Here is a 16403-nt window from a genome sequence, read left to right as displayed (position 1 = left end):
GTTTTTGAATATGAATATAAAAATTAGATTGTGAGAATGTTTTTCTTCTTCTCCTTCAGAAGATATACTCGCTCAAGATGACTCACGCCGTGCGAAGGGGCTAGTGACGGAAACTATCATTAGTGCATAAGAAGCCAGAGGTAACGAAGAACTGAAATCCTTCGAAATTCACCAAGTTGAGTAGACGGACTGATGGCATGAAGATAATCCCGTGGAATTGTTAACTCCCTTTCGAACCTGTTTGGGAATCTAGAAACACGCTTCCGGCCTTTTATCCCCCGATCAAGTGTTGAACTTGCACTGATGTCGTCCATCCAAACTTGCTGATCATCGTCTGTGAACAACAATCCCTCCGCAATGATTCCCAGGGGCCCGCTGGCCTGGAGGCCTATTATGGCTTTTGCCCGACGACAGCTATGCTGTTTTATCGTCAGCATATCTATCACCGTATTCTGTTTTGGGGGGGTTTTTTAGGTATGGGTCTCACTATTCGAAGTATGAGTGTATCCTTGGGTTTCGGTACTCGGCCTTGACCTGTGCCATAAAAATTTGCAGCTCCTGCTTCGTCCACCCCAGAATTCTCGTGAACATGGCGAGACTCAACGATTCGCCGCCGGTCTGGCTGCCGGATTAGCATCATCTAATTTTATAGTCTCAAGAAGGGAGATGTGTTCTGAAGACTCCAGGCCCAGATGATTCTCAGATCATCCAAACATATGAGAATATTCCCAAGTCATCAAGAAAATGAGCAGTGATGCTGTACACCCACCTTGAAATTTTCAGTTTGCCACATTCCTGATCACAAGTTAAGGAATTGAAGATCTCGTGGGTATTGAACAACTCACCGATCTCCTTTAGTCTTTTGTCCTTGGGCCACCGGTTGTTCGGAATACTGGGTACATATGCGAAGTAAGCTTTCGGTTCTTTTCTTTTCTTTTTTTTTACCCCCCCTCCTCCTCCTCCTTCATGAGTAGAAAAAGCTGTGACCTACATGTGTATCGTTTCAGTAACATTGATGAAGCCCGCAGCAATCATCTGCTCTTTGTAATACCTCGGGCCATCTGCCTGGCGGCCCATTTTAGCCATCGCTTCTGCCCATAGCAGAGCCCTGCACGTGTCAATTGATGAAACATAGTTTTGACAGATTGTGCTTCTTTCTTACCATTTGTATAGCGCAGAGTCTTCGGGCCACTCTCCGTCATTCAACTTGATAGGCCAAGTCGGATCTACCAACTCTATGAAACCTCCCGGGTTGAGGTTCGCGAACGCCTGTTCGAAGAATCTCGGATAGTTGTCGAAAGAGCCCATCATGTTCCGGCCGTAGATGAGGTCGAACTTGTTCGAGAACGTCCACGGTGCTTCCAGGTCGTCAATCTGGAACTCGACGTTGGGCGGAGCAAATTGTGGTTGAATTGGAGAGAGGTCGACGCCCAGAACACTACTCTCCGGGTGTTCGTCTCCAAAGTCGATGGCCCAGATTCCAGTGCCGGTACCGACATCCAGGACTCTGTGGAGGATCTTGTCTTTGGGAACCGGCGCTGTGAACAGTTTTCCTTCGAAGATCAGCTGGAACAAGTGGTATTGTAGGTCCAGGCGATCTTGTTCTTCTTCATCATTGGGGAAAGTGTAAGAGCCATCCTGTAAAGTATCTTAGCCACGATGTCACCGTCTAAGAAGACTGCTGTCCTCTGGTGATACGTTATACACACTTTGTATGCTAGAAAGACACCGAAGAGTCAGTGATCGCTTTGTAGGAATGGTACGGGGGAAGGGCAGGAGAAGGAAAATCATTTTTGAAATAAGTATGAAAAAGTGAGCTCCCCCATGATCTACAAACGGGGTCATAATTGCCCACTCAATAATAGTTCAGGAGGAGGAGGAGACAAGTCTCCAGAGGCCTCAAGACAACCTAAGTAAGGAATAACGTGCTCTGCTTTTACCTACCGTGATAAGTCCGTCCGTTCTCCTCGCGGTATTTCATGATGCTGGATGCAATCGAGGTAGTTGAATTCAGTATCGACTCTCCTCCGTCTCCGTAGGCCGAATCGTAATCATCATCTTCAGCCTCTAGTCCCTCGAAACCGGCCGCGTCTCCGGGTGCAGTGGCCCCGGGGGATGTTGGCTGGGCTTGAGGAGGCAATGCTGCATCCCCAGTCGGAGATGGCGGTCTCGCGGCTTCTGCCATGGCTTCTCTGCGTGTAGATTGTTCTACCGATCGCGCCTAACCTTTCCACGGAGAGCGAAGTTGTCGTAGGGAGAAGAAGCGGTCGACCGAGCTGCTCCGAAGTATGTATATAGCTATATAATAGACCCGTACGCGCGGGGCGGACCGACTCGGAACTTCGAAAACCCCATCTGCCGTGCGTGCGTGCGTGCATATACGGAACCCAGGCAATCCTAATGTGCCGGTGGAGCAGATGGAACGAAAAGAGTTAATTGACTTGCTGACTGGGCTTGAGTCTGGTTACAATAGTACTAGCCACGCCTTAGCTAAGGCGATTTGCCTTTTCGAAGACACCGCAGACGATTAAGCGAGATTTTCTCAGGCTAGGTAGGGTACATGGAATTTGGTTTCTGAAAGTGTACAGTATCAACTGTGTTATTGTTGATGAAGTGACGTTGTACTCCGGCAACCACAAACCATGCCTGATCTCTGTCACTGGAAGCGGGTAGGGCAAGATTTCGAGGTTGCTGAAAAACCAAATATCCTGAGTCATGATCCTAATATTGAACGAACGGGGTCAGCCCTGTTTACCGAGCCCGCTGTTTGTTTACGTAGTACCTTCAGAGTCCAAGCTCCCTCGTTCACATTAACTTTTACACCGCCACGTCGCCAACCTTAAATATAGGAACCTTATAGGTCACCCTCGATACTCCTCCAACTTCTGAAGATACCAAGAATCTTGAACCTCTGGGATCTCTGTGACAGGCCAACCATCGTCGGCTCTCTCTCGATTCTTCATATGCCCGAAACCACGGAAAAGACGTCGTAACCGGTCTCGCCAACAACAAAACTTCACGTTGAGCATCGTACAAGACAGTGGAAGGGCGTGATGGGTTGAAGCAGCCGCCACTCTAGACTTCTCAGGACATTTTTCCAATCAGACCAGACTGGCGGTCTGAGGATCTTTAGGCCGTGCCTTCCTGAATGGATGTCGGGACTCGGGATTGCCGGTGGGGCCCACTACCGGTATCTCACGTATGCACCAAGCGATAAGGCAACCAAGGGCGACATCTGGAAAAATAATCTCCGTATATATACTACGTAAAACGTTCCATTCCGTTACGGCCTCAGGACAAAACCAAAAGCTCTCGAGAGGTATTCCTCAAGTCCTCTTCGCCACCCTCTGCAGCAGATCATTTCATTAATTTGGACAGGCTTGACGAGGACGGTAGATTCGTCCTGGGTTCGATCACATACGTAGTACGTAGTACGTAGTACCCGGTACAAGAGCAGCCCCAACTGCGAGCGGGCACAAGGATGGGCAACTTTATTTGTAGCGTATAGGTAATTTCATAGCTGGATCAATGGAAAACTTCGAGCTATAATGCGTAAATTTGGCCCCAACCTACCTAGAAAGGCTGATGGTTCGAACAACGCACTATACTGTAGTAGTACTTGCAAAGTAAGCTCAACGTCAGACGGTAAGTAGGCAGCTTGACTACAGCCAGGATCCAGCACAGCCCTAGTAAGCGTAAATATCTTCCTGGATGTTTACCTCGAGCACTTCAGGTAAGTAGACAGCCAGATAGCGATGATCTGTCAGGAAACTTTTTAAAACTATGCTTCAAGCCTTTTTGCCAATACGCCGTGCCAGTTAGGTAGGTCTTCTTGCAACAGGTGCTACCAGATAATTCATCTTGGCCAACTTCATTCTCGGTCAAAGGAATGTATTCAGTCTGGCATATGTAATCGCAAGAAGACGTAGCGTATTGGTTGCTTGGGATTTGTTGTTGTGATTGTTGTCCTCGCCGAAAAAGGTAATTGACGCTGCAAATAGACGATACACCGGACCGCATGGTAAGTTTGTATGATATCATGTCGATATCACGTCGTCACTCCCGTGACCAGGATAATCCCAAGGTCTTAAGAGCTCGCGACGACGTCGTTCCGTTGTTCACCAGAACCCGGCAAGTACAAACAAGGCAATTGTTCGGAATGGACTCGCAGCGTCCACCGATTTCCTGTCGTCGTCCGATCACTCACTGGCGGAACGGATCGAACAGCTTGGATGCTGCGAATGGCGAATGATGGCATGGTATGATGCCGTTGTAGTCATTAAGATTCAATCCAAGTAAACAGCAACGCGCACAGTTCAGTCAACAAACAGCAGAGGCTCAAAAGACGGCTTCTCCGATGACGCGACTTGCGGCTCTTATGCACGCTTGTGTATTGTGACTGCGAACTGTCAAATATACAGATGGGCTGTCAATAGGAAAGACACTCAGGCGGTATTAAAGATGGATTGAGGCCATGATAGCGCGATTCAACATACTGCACCTCATATTGATTGATGAATATATTGATAATAAACCGACCGACTGATTCTGCATGGAAGATGGAAATAGCAAAAGTCAAATTCACATGGCATTTCCGAGTGGAAGTAGGAAGGCAAACTACAACGTACTAGGTACGTAAGTATGGGACCGTGGTTGCTGTGACAGCCCCCTGCACCACACTAGCGCTCCACTCTCCTGAGATGAGAAACATCGTGATGTCGCCAACAACACAACAGCCTCCCTCGACAACCTCGACAACATCGACAACATCGACAACATCGACAACCTTCCAGCACCAGGTGCATCCGACGACCCAGCGCGAATACTAACATTGCCGTCAGAACAGCGCAGCACAGCACAGAATAGATTGGAGCTACTCTATCGCTTTCCATCACGTTACAGCTGCCTCACCCAGGACCGACATCGACACCGACACGACGACACTTACGAGAATCACCGGTAACGGGCGTGCGGACCAGAAATACGACTCTGACACACCAGCACAGGATCACTGGGACCATTGTTTGAGCGTACGGGCAGTACGGGGCAGCAGGAGAAACTCTGGCCTTCTGAGAGGTAAATTAGAGAAGGGGAGGCCCAGCGGATGCTGGCTCAACACGCGGTAAACACCACAACCGCCGTCCATGGAAGAGCCACCTTCTTCCCCGCCGACGGATCTGTCGACGCCGGAGGAGGCGCTCGCATACTACAAGTCGCAGTACGAGCAGCTCGAGAGCGAGTTATCGGAGTTCCAGGCTTCCAGTCAGGAGCTTGAGGCAGAGCTCGAGAAGGACGTTGAGGCGGCGGAGAAGAGGGAGCGTGTGTTGCAGGAGAAGGCCGAGAGCTTGCGGTTTGAGGTCGAGGAGTGGAAGGTATGTAGCAAGAGGTCTCTACAACGCATCGATCTGACCGCTGTTGCAGTCCAAGTACAAACAGGCCAAGACCGAGGCCAACTCCGCCCAGAGCATACTCCAGAAAGAGATCACCACGCTTCGGGACACCAACCGAACTCTGCAGTTGAGGCTGCGCGATATCGAGGTTCAGAATGACGACTTCGAAAGGCAAGCCCGGAATACAACGTCGTCGTTGGAAGATCTGGAGTCCAAGTACAACGTTGCGATTGAAAGGGCCGTCATGATGGATGAGGAGATCAAGATTGGCGAACAGGAAAGAGAACATCTACGCATCGAGACCCAGCGGCTACGCGACGAGTTATCAGACCTCAGGATCGAAGCAGAGATCATGCAAGACAAACTCCGAAAACGAAATGTTCACAATCTCGCGACGGATGTCACGGCGCCTAATTCTCCGTCCCTGGGAGACTCTCCAACGTCTACAGCTTCTTCCCCCATGGTTCGGACTCCACCAGATGCAAAGTCTGTTTCGACTCCCGACGGGCTGACTGATGCGCTCACTCCTCCGTCTCCACCCATCTCCGACGCTTCTGGTTCCGCGAGACAGATGCTCAAGACTCCTATGAACCCCCCGAAGAGCAAGCTGAAGCTCCCATCCGGAGACTCTAGCACCACGCCAAAGCCCACCGCCGCAAGATACTCTTCTACTAACCTGCGAAGCTCGAGAGGGCCACCTTCAGCGGCACCACCGAGATCATCTCGCGTAAGAAATGCAACCCCCGCTGTTATTCGAAATGCGAAATCTAAAGCGCCGGCCACTCGAGGCCTGCCCAACTCGACATCACTCACTCATATTCGAAGCCTTACAGCACAAATGCAAAGGTTAGAGCAACGTGTACAATCTGCCAGATCTAAACTCCCAGCACCGATCCACACTCCACCACAAGCGTCCCCTCGAAACCGTTCCTCTCTCGGGCACAACTACATGCCCCCAAGTGTCACTATAAGAAGCAGGAAGCGGACAGGTGGAAGCACGAGTAGCAGCACGTCAATGGCTGCCGAAGACACACCCCAGCCCTCAACCAAGCACGTCGCACGACTGTCTACATCAGGGATCTCTCGGCTCTCCTTTGGCCCTCTACCAGGCCGGGAAGGTAGCACCGATAGTAGACCCAGCAGCCGCGCTAGCGGAACCAGCTACGTGCGTCCCGATCGGCCTCTTTCTCGGACTGAATTTTCTCGCTCATTAAGCCGCACATCAATGTCAGGGGCTCGTACCCCGTTAGGCCACTACTCACAGTGCTCGATAGCCGAGTATCGCCGTCCGCGATCGAGTATTGGGGGTAGTTACGCCTCTTCGCACGGCCATGGACATTCGCAGAGCGTATCCCGTATTGATCATGACGAGTCGAGGGAGTTGGACTTTGTAACCCCGAGCCGACGCAGAACGTATGGGAAGATGGAGCTGGAGGGGAGTGCTATTCCCGCTCCAGCTGCTATTGCGACGGCAAGGAGGAAGAGCGGCCAAATGGGCACGACTACGTTGCCTAGGAGGGCGACGAGTGGAAGTAAAGATATCGAAGAAATGAAACCGCCCGCACGATCGCGGAAGTTGAGTGGAGTGGGAGAGACCTACTAGACTTGGAAGGCGGGGGGGTTTCTGGCAAGGGTGTAAGCTAATTCTTTACACACATTCACGACTTGTATACGAAGTTATGACTTGGTGAGGAAGGGGAGGATAGCGGTTTCCGTTTCTACTCTGGCGGTTGGCTCTGCTGTTCGTTCTGTGCCCAGGTCGTTCGGGGGAGGGAAGGGCTTCTTTTGCTTGAGCATTGGTGCTAGTGGCGTTTTCTTTCTTGTTCCTGTGCTCTCAACCGATGGTTGTGGGCCTTGTCAGGAGGTGGCTGATTTTTGGGGCACTTGGTGTTTGGCATCTGGGGTTTTAGCGAGCGAGAGTGAAGGGGGGGAGGGGGGAAGGGGGGAGGGGAGATGAAAGGGGTAAAGTAATACTTACGCCTGGCACGTAGTACCGGTAGATAAGAAGGAATAAGGAAGGGAAGAGAGGGGGGAGGGATTTGCTAGGCTTCAGGCCCTCAGCTCCAGGTTCTAGACTACGATTACGATGATAGAATCACTTTGAAAGAACCCTTTTTTTTTCTTTCTTTTTTTTGGGGGTGGGGGGTGATGGTCTAAGAAGAGGATAAGGTGCATGCATGTACAGGATTTAAATTTGCAGATCTGGGTTGTTTCTCCTCTTTTTGCTCGACTGTGGGCGGCGCCAGGATAGAGATGGAGGAAGTAGATTGAATAAGTATATATTTAAATAGACACATATATAGAGAGAGAGAGATTTGTATATGTACTTGTTGATTCCGTCTCACTTTGTGTGACCTCGTGAGGAAAAAAAGATGACAAGTCATATGATGAATCCGGGGTATGTCTCGTGACGGGTTGCTATCTGTTGGAGAATCTGCGGAAGATCTTCGGATGGATGGCTGATTCCGCTGACGAGAGATCCCTCGCCGTCGCGTCGCACCCGAAGACTGAATGGCAGCCAGCTAGGTAGATCACCTCATCCGGACGTCCGTTGGTGATCGTTACTATCCGGACGGCAATACCGATGGGTACCTAAATGGATGGGTAGATGGACGGATGGATGACAAGACCGACTGGCTGGCTATATGCGCTCAGCTCCTGTGCTCCGTTTCACCACCATCTGAAGGTACGGGGGAAAAGAACAAGAACAAGAGAAAGCTTGTCGTGAAATTGGGTGGAGCCGGAAGCATCGCGATGGATACCGTTCTCGTTGGGGCGGATTGCCACTCAACAATACCGATACCCCGTACCAGTACCGGTATACTGTATCAAGGGATTATCAATGATCCGAGATTTGTGGGCGAGAAAGCCAAGAGCAGAGAAGGGGAGAGAAGGGAAGAGAAGAGCAGAGAAGAGAAGAGAAGAGAAAAGAAGTTGAGATAAGAACTTACTTACTGGCAATGCGGGCCATGTCCGGGGGATGAGTATACAGTACAGTAGCTCATAACGAATTGATGAATGGGATGAAAGATACACCAAGTAAGGTACGTAGTGCTACCGCTACCTATAAAAATAAAAATTGGTAGCCAGAGCCCTTAAACATAGTCGTGGACGGGTCAAGAACCGTCCGCTCGACTACCGACTACACTAAGCCCTTCCAGGCATTGTTGAATTAAGGTTGAGTTGGGATTTTCGCTGTTGAGAAAGCTCGACTCCACTTGTCGAATCGGGGTAGCAAAAGTGCGAAGCTACATCCAGGACTAAAAACAATAGTCCTCAGCTCCCCTCGACTTAACCCACCCTAAACCATCCTAACCCATCCTGACCCAACCTAACCATCCTTCTTATCAACTACCACTTGTCCTTTCTCGCACAAAAGAAAGAGAGAAGAATCCCTCCTCGCTTCTTGTGTTTCTCTTCCCAATCTAATTTGCATCTTCCCGTCGTTGATACCCAGATTCTCTCTTCGGCCGCCACGCTTCAGATTCGGCGACTTTTTTCTGCTCTGGCCCTATCAGCCCCGACTCGACGACTCGATTCAAACTGAACTCGAGCCAGACCCATTTCCCCAGGGACTGATTGAATCGGAATATAAGCAGAGAGACTACCGACGACCTTCTCCCATACACTTTTTGGGTATCTCTCTCCAGCACCACCAATCCCCCGCTGGTTGTTCCCACGCGAGCATTGATTCCGGCGCCATGGCTGCAGTCAATGCCAATGGTGTTATGGGTACAAACGGCACTGTCCCAATCATGAACGGCAGCTCCTCCTACGCGGCGAAGCACAAGCTGGCCGACCATTTCATCGGAGGGAACAAGCTGGAGAACGCTGCCCCAGGTCCCGTCAAGGACTTTGTCGCTGCTCACGATGGCCACACCGTCATCACTAATGTGCGTTCCACGCCTCTCCAATCCCCTCCAGAATCCCATCAGGATTGTAGACTGACAGATCCTGCAGGTGCTGATTGCAAATAATGGTATTGCGGCCGTCAAGGAGATTCGATCGGTGCGGAAATGGGCATACGAGACCTTTGGCGATGAGCGGGCTATCCAGTTCACTGTCATGGCCACACCCGAGGATCTGCAGGCAAACGCAGATTACATTCGGATGGCAGATCAATATGTCGAGGTACCGGGTGGAACAAATAATAACAACTACGCCAACGTGGAGCTGATTGTGGATGTCGCTGAGCGTATGAACGTGCACGCGGTTTGGGCTGGATGGTGAGCTCTGTGAAAGGTGTTGATTGATTCACCCGCTGACAAAGGAATAGGGGACATGCTTCGGAGAACCCAAAGCTGCCAGAGAGTCTGGCTGCGAGCCCTAAGAAGATTGTGTTCATCGGCCCCCCTGGGTCTGCGATGCGATCGCTCGGTGACAAGATTTCCTCGACGATTGTAGCACAACATGCCAGCGTCCCGTGCATACCATGGTCGGGAACTGGTGTGGACCAGGTCGAGGTGAACGATGATGGTATTGTTACCGTCGAAGACAGCGTCTACATGAAGGGCTGTGTGCAATCGTGGCAAGAAGGTCTCGAGAAGGCGAAACAGATTGGCTTTCCCGTCATGATCAAGGCGTCTGAGGGTGGTGGTGGAAAGGGTATTCGAAAGGCCGAGAGCGAGCAAGGCTTCGAAGCCCTCTACAGAGCTGCCGCAGGCGAAATCCCCGGATCCCCCATCTTCATCATGAAGTTGGCTGGAAACGCCAGGCATCTGGAAGTGCAGCTGTTAGCCGATGAGTACGGAAACAACATCTCGCTCTTTGGCAGAGATTGCTCCGTTCAGCGCAGACATCAGAAGATCATTGAGGAGGCGCCGGTCACGATTGCGAAGCCCGATACTTTCCACGCCATGGAAAAGGCTGCCGTGAGACTTGGTCGACTGGTAGGATACGTTTCCGCCGGTACGGTAGAGTACCTTTACTCGCACGCCGACGACAAGTTCTACTTCTTGGAACTCAACCCCCGACTGCAAGTCGAGCATCCCACCACGGAAATGGTCACTGGTGTCAACTTGCCTGCTGCACAACTGCAAATCGCGATGGGTCTTCCTCTGCACAGAATTCGTGACATCAGATTACTCTATGGCGCGGATCCTCAAGCCTCCGGCGAAATTGACTTTGATTTTTCCAAGGAGAACAGCTCCCTTACCCAGAGACGACCAAAGCCCAAGGGGCACACTACCGCCTGCCGTATCACATCTGAAGATCCGGGAGAGGGTTTCAAGCCTTCCAGTGGTACGATGCACGAGTTGAACTTTAGATCTAGTTCCAACGTCTGGGGTTACTTCTCTGTAGGAACCGCAGGGGGTATCCACAGCTTCTCTGACAGTCAATTCGGTCACATTTTCGCCTATGGGGAGAATAGATCTGCGTCGCGGAAACACATGGTTGTCGCCTTGAAGGAGTTGAGCATTCGTGGTGATTTCCGGACCACGGTTGAGTACTTGATTAAGCTCCTGGAGACTCCGGCATTTGAGGGCAATACAATCACCACCGGATGGTTGGATGAGCTCATCTCCAATAAGTTGACGGCTGAGCGCCCAGATCCCATGTTGGCCGTTGTTTGCGGTGCTGTCTGCAAGGCGCACATTGCTAGCGAGGCCTGTATTTCCGAGTACCGAACTAGTTTGGAGAAGGGACAAGTGCCTGCCAAGGATATCCTGAAGACGGTCTTCCCCATCGACTTCATTTACGATGGACACAGATACAAGTTTACCGCCACCCGATCGAGTCTGGACAGCTACCACCTGTTCATCAACGGCTCCAAGTGCTCAGTCGGTGTTCGCGCCCTGAGCGATGGCGGTCTCTTGGTCCTCCTCAACGGACGCAGTCACAACTTGTACTGGAAGGAGGAGGTTGGCGCCACTCGCTTGAGTGTTGACAGCAAGACTTGCCTTCTCGAACAAGAGAACGACCCCACGCAGCTCCGCACCCCGTCGCCAGGCAAGCTCGTCAAGTTCTCAGTTGACAATGGCGAGCACATCAAGGCCGGCCAAGCATTCGCAGAGGTCGAAGTCATGAAGATGTACATGCCGCTTATTGCCGCCGAAGACGGCATCGTGCAGTTCATCAAGCAGCCAGGAGCCACCCTCGAGGCGGGTGACATTATCGGTATACTCGCTCTCGACGACCCGTCCAGAGTCATGACCGCCCAGCCTTTCCTCGGCCATCTCCCCGACCTGGGACCACCACAAATTGTCGGTACCAAGCCCGCTCAGCGATTCGTCCTCCTGCACAACATTCTGGTTAACATTCTCAATGGTTTCGACAACCAAGTTATCATGGCTGCTACGCTCAAGGAGCTGATGGCTGTTCTACGCGACCCCGACCTTCCATTTGGAGAGTGGAATGCTCAATTCTCTGCTCTCCACGCGAGAATGCCCCAGAAGCTCGATGCCACCTTCACACAGATTGTCGAGCGTGCGAAGGTCCGCAAGGGTGAATTCCCGGCCAAGAACCTGTTAAAGGCGTTTAACAAGTTCTTGGAGGAGAACGTCGCTCCTTCGGATGTCGATACCTTGAAGACTACCCTCTTGCCCCTGACTGAGGTTCTTGACCGATACGTCGAGGGACAAAAGGTTCATGAGTTCGATGTATTCTCCGCCCTTCTCGAGCAGTACGTTGCGGTCGAGAAGCTGTTTTCTGGCCGCCAAGCCCGCGACGAGGAAGTTATCCTGAAGCTCCGAGATGAGAACAAGGAGGATAGCTTCAAGGTTGTCCAGACTGTCCTCTCTCATAGCAGAGTCGGCGCCAAGAACAACTTGATCCTTGCCATTCTCGACGAGTACAAGCCAAACAACCCCAACGCGGGCAATGTTGCCCAGTACTTCAGACCAGCTCTTCGCAAGCTTACCGAGCTCGAGTCGAGACAGACTGCCAAGGTTTCGCTCAAGGCCCGTGAACTCCTCATCCAGCTGTCTATGCCATCTTTGGAAGAGCGCGCTGCTCAGATGGAGCACATTCTCCGATCATCCGTTGTCGAATCGCGATACGGTGAGACTGGATGGGAGCACCGAGAGCCCGACCTTGAGGTCCTCAAGGAGGTCGTTGACTCCAAGTACACTGTCTTTGACGTCCTGCCCATCTTCTTCGGTTACAAAGACCCCTGGGTCTCCTTGGCTGCTCTCGAGGTCTACATTCGACGCGCATACCGTGCCTACAACCTGAAGAAGATCGAGTATCACAACGACTCGCAAGAGCCTCCTTTTATCGTCTCCTGGGACTTTGTCCTCCGAAAGGTTGGCGTATCTGAGTTCGGCATGCCTATTCAATCCGCGCCTTCTACGCCAGCCACCCCTTCCTACGAGAGAGGCAACCCCTTCAAGCGTGTCAGCTCGATCAGTGACATGACATACTTGGTCAAGACCGGCGAAAGCGAGCCAACAAGAAAGGGTGTCATCGTTCCGGTCCAGTACTTGGACGAGGCTGAAGAGTATCTGCTGCGCGCTCTTGAGGTTTTCCCTACCTCTGACAGCCGCAAGAAGTCGTCTGCCAACGGACAGCTTATGCCAGATCTGAACGGCAAGCGTAAGACTCAGACTCCTGTCACTACCGAGGACGAGCTCACGGCGGTCTGCAACGTCGCTATTCGCGACTCCGAGAGTCTTGATGACAACGAGACGATTGCCAGAATCAATTCCATCGTCCAGGAGTGTAAGGATGAGCTTCTCGCTCGCGGCATCCGACGTCTCACGTTCATCTGCGGTCACAAAGATGGATCGTACCCAGGGTATTACACTTTCCGGGGGCCCAACTACGAGGAAGATCAGAGCATTCGTCACAGTGAACCTGCCTTGGCTTTCCAACTTGAACTCGGAAGACTCTCCAAGTTCATAACCAAGCCCGTATTCACTGAGAACCGCAACATCCACATCTACGAGGCTGTTGGCAAGGATGTCGAGGGTGACAAGCGGTACTTTACTCGTGCGGTCGTCCGTCCAGGTAGACTACGTGATGAGATCCCAACTGCGGAGTACCTCATCTCCGAGTCTGACCGACTCATGAACGATATTCTCGACGCTCTAGAAATTATCGGCAACAACAATTCTGATCTCAACCATATCTTTATCAACTTCTCCCCCGTCTTCCCACTGCAACCACCCGAGGTTGAGAAGGCTCTCGGTGGCTTCCTGGAGCGCTTCGGTCGTCGTCTCTGGCGACTCCGTGTTACTGGTGCTGAGATCCGCATCATCTGCACCGAACCGACCACGGGCATGCCATATCCTCTCCGTGTTGTGATCAATAATACGTCCGGATACGTCATCCAGGTTGAGATGTACGCCGAGCGCAAGTCCGAGAAGGGCGGGGAGTGGGTCTTCCAGAGCATTGGGGGCACTACCAAGATCGGCTCCATGCACTTGCGCCCTGTATCCACGCCATATCCTACCAAGGAATGGCTGCAGCCAAAGCGATACAAGGCTCACATCATGGGCACGCAATACGTCTACGATTTCCCGGAGCTGTTCAGACAAGCTATTCAAACCTGTTGGGTCAAGGCTGTCAGCAAGCACCCCTCTTTGGCTGAGAAGCAGCCTCCAGTTGGCGAGTGCATTGACTACAGCGAGTTGGTTCTTGACGACAAGGACAACCTTGCGGAGGTCTTCCGTGAGGCTGGTACCAACACCCACGGCATGGTCGGATGGATCGTGACTGCCAGAACCCCCGAATATCCTCGCGGCCGCAAGTTTGTCATCGTTGCCAACGACATTACGTTCAAGATTGGCAGCTTCGGACCTAAGGAAGACCAGTTCTTCAACAAGTGCACAGAACTTGCTCGAAAACTTGGCATCCCTCGTATCTACCTGTCTGCTAACTCCGGTGCCCGCATTGGTATGGCTGAGGAGTTGATTCCCCATTTCAATATCGCATGGAACAATCCCGACAAGCCCGAAGCTGGCTTCAAGTACCTGTACCTGAAGGCTGATGCCAAGAAGCGATTCGAGGATGGCAAGTCCAAGGATGTCATTACCGAGGAGATCACTGAGGATGGTGAAGTGAGACATAAGATCACTACTATTGTCGGTGCTGAAGATGGTCTCGGTGTTGAGTGTTTGAAGGGCTCTGGTTTGATTGCCGGTGCCACCAGCAGAGCTTACGAGGACATCTTTACCATTACACTGGTCACTTGTCGATCAGTCGGTATGTCTCCTCGATCTCTCGGGGGTGTTTTTTTTTAACTAACATTCACAGGTATCGGTGCCTACCTGGTCCGTCTCGGTCAGAGAGCTATCCAAATTGAAGGACAACCAATCATCTTGACTGGTGCCCCTGCGATTAACAAACTTCTCGGCCGTGAGGTGTACACTTCCAATTTGCAACTTGGTGGCACTCAAATCATGTACAAGAATGGTGTGTCTCACATGACTGCCAACGATGATTTCGAGGGTGTGTCCAAGATTGTCGAGTGGATGGCATACGTCCCCGACAAGCGAAACAGCCCACTGCCGATAGGACCAGCTGTTGACTCTTGGGATCGTGATATCGTCTACACTCCTCCACCAAAGCAACCATATGATGTGAGATGGTTGATTGCCGGTAAGGAGGACGACGAAGGATTCATGCCTGGACTCTTCGACAAGGAGTCATTCGTCGAGACTCTCGGTGGCTGGGCGAAGACAGTCGTTGTTGGTCGTGCTCGTCTCGGCGGCATCCCCATGGGTGTCATCGCAGTCGAGACTCGCTCGGTTGAGAACATCACTCCTGCCGATCCCGCCAATCCTGACTCGACGGAGCAAATCACCAACGAGGCCGGTGGAGTTTGGTACCCCAACTCCGCGTTCAAGACTGCTCAGGCTATCCGGGATTTCAACAACGGAGAGCAACTGCCGTTGATGATCCTGGCCAACTGGAGAGGTTTCTCCGGTGGACAGCGCGACATGTACAATGAGGTCCTGAAATACGGATCGTACATTGTCGATGCGCTGGTTAAGTACGAGCAGCCAATCTTCGTCTACATCCCACCTTTCGGAGAATTGCGTGGCGGCTCATGGGTCGTCGTCGATCCTACAATCAACCCCGAGTTCATGGAGATGTACGCCGATGAAGATGCGCGCGGTGGTGTCCTCGAGCCCGAGGGTATTGTCAACATCAAGTATCGCAAGGACAAGCAACTTGAGACCATGGCCCGGCTGGATCCCGAGTACGGTGCACTCCGCAAGCAGCTCGCCGACAAGTCCCTGACTCCCGAGCAAATCTCCCAAGTCAAGGCGAAGGCTACTGCACGCGAACAGCTGCTGCTTCCTGTCTATTTGCAAGTCTCACTTCAGTTCGCGGATCTCCACGATCGCGCCGGCCGCATGAAAGCCAAGGACGTTATCCGCCAGTCCCTCGTGTGGCGCGAAGCCCGCCGCTTCTTCTACTGGCGCGTCCGCCGCCGTGTCAACGAGGAGTACATCCTCAAGCGCATGGCGACTGCTTCCAAGAACCCTCTCGCTTCCCGCGCGCGCAGCCTCGAGACCCTTGCTGCGTGGACCGGGATCCCGCAATTCAAGACGGCTGATAGGGATGTGGCGATGTGGTACGAAGAGAACCGCAAGACGGTGCACGAAAAGGTCGAGGCTCTTAAGGTAGAGGGCGTCGCGTTTGATGTGGCCAGCTTGCTGAGGGGGAACAGCAAGGGGGGGCTGAAGGGCGTGCAGCAGGTTCTGAGCATGTTGCCTGCTGCCGAGCGTGAGGAGGCGTTGAAGTTCTTGAGTCAGACTTAGATGGCGGAAGTGGAGAGGACTAGATGATGGGGATGAGAGATGGGAATGGGAGGTTGAATCTTTTCTGGGTGGGTATAGATGGCTTGCTAGAGAGAGAAGGAGAAAGAGGCGTGTGTGTACATTGAACTGCTACTGCGTTTTCCCTGCCCCCCTTTTTTGTAAATCATTCATATGCATATAGGCGATTTGGGTCTGGTTTAGTTAGAGGAGAGGGGAGAGAGAAGGCAACGAATGGATTAATGTTTGGTACTTTATCTATGTAACCTTACCTATCTACAATTTTGTATTTCGTTTTTGGCTCTTT

The 16403-nt window shown here is 51.9% G+C and overlaps 3 protein-coding genes across 3 annotated transcripts; 2 read left to right on the top strand and 1 right to left on the bottom strand.

Annotated features, from left to right (window-relative positions):
- Positions 1-391: 391 nt before the first annotated feature.
- Positions 392-2185, bottom strand: L3040_000808 (uncharacterized protein; the record flags this gene model as incomplete). The annotated part of the gene is made up of 8 exons (XM_007288092.2): positions 392-419; positions 488-618; positions 770-795; positions 846-892; positions 992-1108; positions 1163-1638; positions 1710-1717; positions 1945-2185. 8 exons carry the CDS (start codon positions 2183-2185, stop codon positions 392-394), a joined length of 1074 nt encoding a protein of 357 aa, XP_007288154.2.
- A 2959-nt stretch (positions 2186-5144) lies between these two features.
- On the top strand, positions 5145-6993 carry L3040_000807 (uncharacterized protein; the record flags this gene model as incomplete). The annotated part of the gene is made up of 2 exons (XM_007288093.2): positions 5145-5372; positions 5422-6993. 2 exons carry the CDS (start codon positions 5145-5147, stop codon positions 6991-6993), a joined length of 1800 nt encoding a protein of 599 aa, XP_007288155.1.
- A 2098-nt stretch (positions 6994-9091) lies between these two features.
- On the top strand, positions 9092-16099 carry L3040_000806 (uncharacterized protein; the record flags this gene model as incomplete). The annotated part of the gene is made up of 4 exons (XM_007288094.2): positions 9092-9283; positions 9351-9616; positions 9667-14534; positions 14586-16099. 4 exons carry the CDS (start codon positions 9092-9094, stop codon positions 16097-16099), a joined length of 6840 nt encoding a protein of 2279 aa, XP_007288156.2.
- Between the last annotated feature and the right edge of the window lie 304 nt (positions 16100-16403).

Source organism: Drepanopeziza brunnea (genome assembly GCF_022702325.1).
Source record: "Drepanopeziza brunnea f. sp. 'multigermtubi' strain 214-2 chromosome Unknown ctg1, whole genome shotgun sequence".
In the NCBI taxonomy this organism is placed as follows: domain Eukaryota; kingdom Fungi; phylum Ascomycota; class Leotiomycetes; order Helotiales; family Drepanopezizaceae; genus Drepanopeziza; species Drepanopeziza brunnea.
Note: the sequence above shows the minus strand (reverse complement) of the source record. Positions and strands in the feature narration are given on the sequence as shown.